Source organism: Primulina eburnea, chromosome 2 (assembly GCF_022965805.1).
Source record: "Primulina eburnea isolate SZY01 chromosome 2, ASM2296580v1, whole genome shotgun sequence".
Lineage (NCBI taxonomy): Eukaryota > Viridiplantae > Streptophyta > Magnoliopsida > Lamiales > Gesneriaceae > Primulina > Primulina eburnea.
The window spans coordinates 47,556,222-47,564,142 of NC_133102.1; the positions used below are offsets into that span (position 1 = coordinate 47,556,222).

Consider the following 7,921-nt stretch of genomic DNA (forward strand, 5'->3'; position numbering starts at 1 on the left):
GTTGGCGACCCCACTTGCAGCTCCCCGTAGATGACGAATGCGATCTCAGGGGCACGTGGATGAGGGGGTGTTCAGTCCAGGGGTAGATGCCAATATATAAAAATAAATAAATAAATAAGAAATGAATATACAATTAGCTTGCACATACAAGAAAGAAGATGAACATGAACACAATTAACTCTGCTCGCTAAGATGATCGAACAACATTAAATTTCCTCATGGGGAAATTACTTAAATATTCTTTTTTATTATTATTATTTGAGTGACAATTTCCAATGGGTTAATTTAGGGATAATAATTTTGATACAAATTTGAATTTGATCCTGTTTTTGATATAAAAAAAAAAGAGTGAGTCTCATGTGAGACCGTCTCACGGATCATAATCAGTGAAACGGGTCAACCCTACTCATATTCACAATAAAAAGTAATACTCTTAGCATAAAAAGTAATACTTTTTCATGGGTGATCCAAATAAGAGATCCGTGTCACAACTACGACCCGTGAGACCGTCTCACACAAGTTTTTGCCAAAAAAAAAAAAAGGTAACGTGGAATCATGTGTTTATTTTGAACCCACCAATAGAGTGAGATAGGTGAGATCGTTCGTTTAGTGGGATATCCATTGTAAATGAATTTATTAAAACATCGTCATCAAAACATATATATCAACTTCCGACTCTTTCTTATCTCATGATATATATTGCTAACCAAGATAGAATATTTGATCTTCATTGAATATCGAACACTTGTTCATTTGAAGGATTTTATTATTCTTAAAATCAAAAGAAATTAGCCATACAAAGTACAAACGTCACAACAACAACAAAATAAATGATAAATCAAATTATCAAACCGAAGACAGACAATATCGAAAACACAGTGCATGTCAACTTTCATTTCTAACGATCACCATGATCATTTGGGCGCGAATCTGAACTTGATCTTCTGAACTTCGGGAGTCGAAATCTGGAACGCCTTCGACAAAACATTATCCGGCACCGGCGGAGTCGCCCCGAACAAGGTGGTGGAGATGGTCTGTGTGCCCGGAAGCTGACTATTAAAGGCGGCGATCACAGCTGCGGGAACTCTCCCGTTGTTCTTCTGGAAGTGGACAAGGCCTCTAGGGAAGACGAAGATCTCTCCATTTTTTATGGTCTTAGAGTAGAGGACGTTGGCGGTGGTGATGAAGCCGACTTCCAGCTGGCCGTAGAGGACGAACACGATCTCGGTAGCGCGTGGATGAGTGTGTGGTGGGTTGAGACCGCCGGGGGCATAGTCGATCCTGGAGAGGGAAACGCCGAGGGTGTTGAGGCCTGGGATTCTCTGTACGTTGGCACCGGTGACTAGTGATCCGAAGGTGTTGTTGGTGGGGCCGGGTTTGGCCAGGAGGGCGGAGAAGAAGTCGTCCGACGACGTGTTAGACTTACACACAAATCCGTTGACTTTGACAGCTGTTCCAATTTGGAGGCAAAAACGTCAATTCAACCACTTTTTAAAATTATCATAAATATCCATATATATTAATTTTCTTCTGGAAGATCTCTATTAAATAGTTTGCTCGAGTGTAACACAAAAATAATATAGTTCCTTTTTTTCAAAAATAAAATACAAAAAATACCCAGATCATAAATGAATAAAAACGATCTGTTAACATAAATTTAAAAGGGAAAATCAACTCATATAATTAGAATATCAAATGAAATAATATCCAATCAAGTGGTAAAACATATACAATTAATTTCACGAAGTTAAGTTCAATAAATCATATATTATTCAGTGAAATAAACTCTCTTTTTTTAGCATTCAAGATTATAGAGGCGAAGAAGTACTAGGCTTGGTAATCTCAATTATTCAGAATAATGTTATTTATATACTGTATTTTAGAAACACATTGAGACGATGATTTATTATTATTTGTGAAAAAAATAAAAAAATTAATTGAAGGATTCACAGGTCAACAAGAGAGAACACACTATAGATCGAATCAAAATTGAAGCATCAAAATCACAACTGGTAGTAGAAGTTAATTAAATTATATATCTACCTAGCTAATATATATATAGAGAAAAAAGGAGAATATATATATATATATAAATATTTTTTATACCAGAAGCAAGATCAGCAACACAGATATCTTGAAGCATGTCCGGGTCGGCAGAAGCTCTTCCGGCGACCAAGATTATAGCCATTATTGCTAGCATTCTGCAGAAGGCCATGGCGGAGCTGAGAGCTAGGACAAGAAAAAAGAGATGAAGTGGGATTGGTTGGGAAGAGTATTAAGGATGTGTGCAGAGTTGTAAAGTGGGTGAGGTTATTTATAAGTGTGAAAAAGTTGCAAGTCTAGGTTCCTCATTATTAATGAAGTCCCATTTTTTAATATTTTCCCATTAGTTATATCATTAAATTAAATTAAATTTCCTTTTTGTTTTCATTTTGTAGTCGAGAAAACAATTAACATCTGGTCTCAAATATCAGGGGTGTATTCAATGTAGGAAATTTATTGATTTTTAATAACGTTTGTAGATTTAAAAAGTTTAAATGTATTCAATTAAGAATTTTACATACTTTATAGAAGTCTATTGATATTCAAAATAGACTTTCATAGAATTTTAAAAAGTCCAGTGTTATTCAACATTGACTTTTAAAAACTCTATAAAAATCTATAGGTATTCAAATTTTTAATATATTTTTAATAACTACATGGAATTCATTAACATACAAACATTAAAGACTAAAGTACAACTATGAATTGTAAAAAATTGTATTTGGTTCAACCGAAAGATTTGGATGGATTTTTAAAACTTCTATGACTCATACACGAACTATTTATTTCTCTCCCTGTCGCTTTACATCACATCTCTTCTTATCTTCTCTACTCTCATCTATCTATATCACTCTCTCAAATTTTCGAAATGTATCTCTATATATATTTTAATCTTTCTTTTTCAAATATTTCATTTTTTGATTGATTGTTCATTTAATAATTTTTTATTTTAATAACATAGGAATTTCGAATTCTAGAATTGATTTTGTGATTTTTAATTTATGTTTTATACAAATTAATGTAATATTTAATAAAAATAAAAGATGATCTAGAAAATTTCGCTTAATTTTTAAGACAAAAACTTGTATGAGACGGTCTCACGGGTCGTATTTTGTGAGACAGATCTCTTATTTGGGTCATCCATTAAAAAATATTACCTTTTATGCTAAGAATATTAGTGTTGATACGTCTCACAGATAAAGATTCGTGAGACCGTCTCAATAGAGACCTACTCAATTCTTAATAACTGAATAGATTCGCAACAACCATGATTTTTAAAATTTTTTTTGAGTAGGTCTCTTGTGAGACGGTCTCACGAATCTTTATTTGTGAGGCAGATCAACCCTACTGATATTCACAATAAAAAATATACTTTTAATATAAAAAGTAATTAATTTTCATGGATGAACCAAATAAGAGATCTTTCTCACAATATATGATCAGTGAAACCGTCTCACATAAGTTTTTGCCTAATTTTTTTAAACAATATCATAAAATTAGTATTAAATCAAACAGTTGACTAAAAATTGATACATATTGTCTAATATCCAATTGTTAAATTAAATACTTTAACGTGTACTTGAAACTACGTTTCTATCGGAAAAAAAGCACGAAACATGCCGTATTGGACCCGAGAGACGAGGATCAAATCCAAGAATAAACTGTCCATTTAGTACACCTCTGTTACTTTATTACTTTCCAAGAATGTACAAGCTCAAAAAAATTATTATTTGTACTTTAATTATAATTTTTATAAAATAAATTGTTATTTATTTATTATTTATGTGATGCATATATCCCTTACAAAATTGCTGTGATTAATTAATGGTGAGACTAAATTGTTCATTTTTTAAAAAGAGTAGGTCTCATGTGAGACCGTCTCACGGATCTCAATCTGTGAGACGGGTCAACCCTACTCATATTCACAATAAAAAGTAATACTCTTAGCATAAAAAGTAATATTTTTTAATGGATTATCCAAATAAAGATCCGTCTTTTGCCATTTAAAAAAGAGAAATTGCATGTATCTTTCCTAATTAATTAATTAATATAAATTTTAAAATCCATAAACCCAATAAAATTTTCCATTTTCTCATACTCTATCTTTTATTTTGACAAGTCGGAAATAGCTTTAAAGTGATTTCAAATGCAAATTAATTTTCCTTCATTTAGAATATTTTGTTCAATTTTAAAATGATCGGTTTTTCTCTAATTTATAACATATATTGTGTGTCATACGCCACGATTACATGACATTAATGATTTCAGATTTTAAATATTCATTTTTTTAAAAAAATGCAAAGATTCGACTCTGTCAATTTAATAAGATTCAGAAGACACTAAATTTAATTAAAATTAACTGGATAATTTTTTTAAAAAAATTAAAACCTTCCAGCTGGCATTTGAAAGTCAATGTCTACATACATAGTATAAGTCAAAATGAAAAAAAGACGAGCTGCAATTAACATCGTTGAACGAAGGGATCAATAAATTACATAATAATAAAAGATAAATATGGAATATTTATTAATCATCGCTTCTCTTAGATTTGTGTTTGAATCGATTGATTTTTAAATATAAGGATTTCAGACATATTCAAATGTTTTTCTTAAAGCTTTCGAGAAATTAACAAGACCATATATATACTCAAATTCATTCTTCTATATTTATATATTATTTTATTTTAATTATGTTGGATTTCGAGTTCACTGAATACTAAAAACAATTGAATATATTCTATTTTGTATAACATATGTGTAAATAAATAAGTTATAGATTTAATATTTGATAAATATAATCTACCAAATGCAACATTGGAGGGAATTTGACAAGTATATATAGGACTCAATTTAACTCAAACTGCCGAATTGGTTGTTTATTGTCTTTTTTGTTTTATTAGTATAATTATTGTTACAAAAACTTTAAAAACTCTAGATGCAATTATATAAATCAGAGTCAAAATGTGTGAAGGTAATTTTGGAACCAAAGAAAAAAAAAATCACCAAAAAATTATTTAAGTGTTGAGGTATGGTGGGGACCCGGACGCTAATCATCTTTTAATCATGATTGGGACTAATTAATCAATTATAATAAACATGGTCTAAATTTTTTTTTTAAAAATGCGGAAGGTAATAGAATCAAACTCCTATACATATCAGTATAAAAGTACAAATTTGATAAAATATACAATCATACATACTCAGGTTCAACAACTACTATCAAGTGTTTAAACCCTAGCTCTAGTCCAAGTCCGGTATCACCACTCTAATCTCAGTCTGTCTTCACCTCTGTGACCCTGTACCTGTCCCACCTGTTGTCATGCACACATACAAACAAGACAACAGCCGGATAACTCCGGTGAGATATGAATATCCCAGTATAAACAATGTATACATGCAATCATATAAAACATATATAAAAGCATAAACAATCATCAAAACATGTATCTAGTCTGACTACATGAATTAATGACTCGTGATCTAATCTTATCTTATCTCAAATCTAGGGATCCCAATCTAATTTAGACTTTGGTATGCTGTATCGAGTGTGTCTGAGATAGACGTCGATCTACATCTGAAGCTCGTCGATACACCGTAAGTCTAGAGTCTTATTGGTTCTGAGAAAGACTAGCGGTTCTGCCCTAGCTAGGCTGTCTGCCCTAGACTCGGACTTTGACTTTGTTCTAAGTCAATACATGCACATATCAATCTGATAATCTACAACTATCAATGCAATATCAATCTGATAATCTGCAAATATCAATGCAATAAAATAAAGTATTTGATTTAGGGAAACTCAAGTCAAACCTAACTTGAGTTGTACCATCCCAACTCAACATTAATTTATACCTTTCTTGCTGTCTTTCTGAATCTGTCGAAGTCTCGAACACAAGGTCTGTCAATACTCAATCTGGCAATGACATATCAATATATTCTGTATCAATATTCTAATCAAATCACAACATCTCTGTTTTATCAAATTCTGACGGTACAACCGTACAATCTTGCGATACCGGCGATACCAAACCAGTATATACCAGTTCTAATAATTTATAATCAATCCCTGTACAAATCTGATATCACATCTCATTCAATTTCATTCTGAAAATCATAACAATTTCATATTCAGTCCGTTTCTTAATCTGATTTCGATTCTACGCTGTCTAACATGTCAAGAACAACATATATGACGTGTACTCAATTCTAACAACATCATAATTTCACATGTTAAAACGTAGTAAAACTTACGTCCAGTTGTAGCCTACGTTGATAGGAACACGGTATCGAAGTCGGATTTAAAATCTAACGGACGGATTGAAATAAAAAAGCGTAAGGATTTTCACGGAGATTTCTCATTCCTTCTCTTTCTTCCTTATTCTGAGGAATAATTTATATATATATCCACTTTGCATGTCCAAGCTACGTGTTTACTTTTCGTGACTTTCGGTCGGCGCTCGAGCGGTAATAATGTACCGCTCGAGCGCGGCCCTCTCGGCTCGAGCACTACAGATTTGCTTCTTTGGCGCTCGGGCGGTAATAATCTACCGCCCGGGCGCCAACTCCTCTGCCCGCGACGTATTTTTCATGGACACTGGCGCTCGGGCGGTTAAAAACTACCGCTCGGGCGCCAGACTTTCTGTCCTCATGTTATGCAATTCTACTTGTCCCGATTGGTCTCGTAATAGCCCTTTAATAATCACATTAAATTAGTATTACATACTCATCTCGATTAAAATCTATAATCGTATTTTAACATGATATAATATCTTGGGCATTACATGTATCTTCTTAATTAATAAAGTGTGTGTGTGTGTGTATCATATGTTAACCAATATTATTAGGTGATAAAAGCTTATAATTTACTGTCATTTATATAATTTTATTTGAAGAGGAAGTTATAGTCGATGAATCTACTGTCTGTTTCGTTTTTAAAATAATTCTTCGGTGTTGAACAAATTTACAATGTCGGAATTGCGAAGTAATTATGATTATTTTCCCGAAATAATTAAAGTTATTTAGAAAGACACGAAATAATTATGCCGCTTAGTTTATCCTCTTGATTACTTTATTTTGAGTATTAATTGATTCCAATATACACATAATATTCTCCTAATCTGCTTATAATATATATGTTATTTGATCAAATTAAAAAATAAAAAAATTCCACAATTTCTTGTTAAAATATTATTTAGATGTCACAATTAACTGACATCATTTTCAAGATTTACAAATCATTAAATGATGTAAAAACATACTCTCAAGTAAATTCAAACTCATTTATTGATTAATTGAGTAATTTTGTAATTACTCAATTATCCGATCCGCCAATAGATTAGTAATTAATGTGTATTAATAAGTTTTCTTAGCGTGTTCATTAACTATTGCAAGTTGGAGTTTGTTGAATTTTCCTTTGATATAATATATGGCAATGTTGGAGTTTGTTGAATTCTCCTTTTCTACGTTTGATCCTCTTTTTTTTTTCCCAATAAAATAAAAGGGTTCAATTTTTTAAAAATAATAAATTTTAGCATAATCTTTTGTAAACGAATTCAGATGTGTTAATCTTATAGAAATTTATCTAACCGTTCCATGTGTCATGCCCTTTTTGTAATCATGCCTGCGACTCCACTACCCACGCTCTGTTTGACTGCTCGGCCATAAAACATTGCTGGAAAGGAACTGTATTTTGGCACATCTTAAAACAAGCTCGCCACCTGGAAGCCTCGGACATATCACTCTCTATGAAAGATAAGCTGACTAAGGAAGAGTTTGAAGGCTTTGTGATGAGGTCATGAGCTATTTGGAGTGAGAGACTTCGTCTTACACATCTCCGCAATGCGTACCCCTGTGCGATCAATGTGGAGTGGTGCACTAACCTA

At 32.2% G+C, this 7,921-nt stretch overlaps 1 protein-coding gene across 1 annotated transcript; it reads right to left on the reverse strand.

The window, feature by feature from the left end:
- Positions 1–707: 707 nt before the first annotated feature.
- On the reverse strand, positions 708–2,293 carry LOC140823920 (germin-like protein 5-1). Its single transcript, XM_073185511.1, has 2 exons — positions 2,107–2,293; positions 708–1,450 (listed from the first exon to the last, which is right to left on the reverse strand). Exons 1-2 carry the CDS (start codon positions 2,213–2,215, stop codon positions 915–917), a joined length of 645 nt encoding a protein of 214 aa, XP_073041612.1. The 5' UTR covers positions 2,216–2,293; the 3' UTR covers positions 708–914.
- Between the last annotated feature and the right edge of the window lie 5,628 nt (positions 2,294–7,921).

Coding starts and splice junctions, on each gene's coding strand:
- LOC140823920 (XM_073185511.1), bottom strand. CDS start 2,215: ATGGCCTTCTGCAGAATGCTAGCAATAATGGCTATAATCTTGGTCGCC. Junction 1,451..2,106: donor TGTTGCTGATCTTGCTTCTG/GTATAAAAAATA, acceptor AAATTGGAACAG/CTGTCAAAGTCAACGGATTT.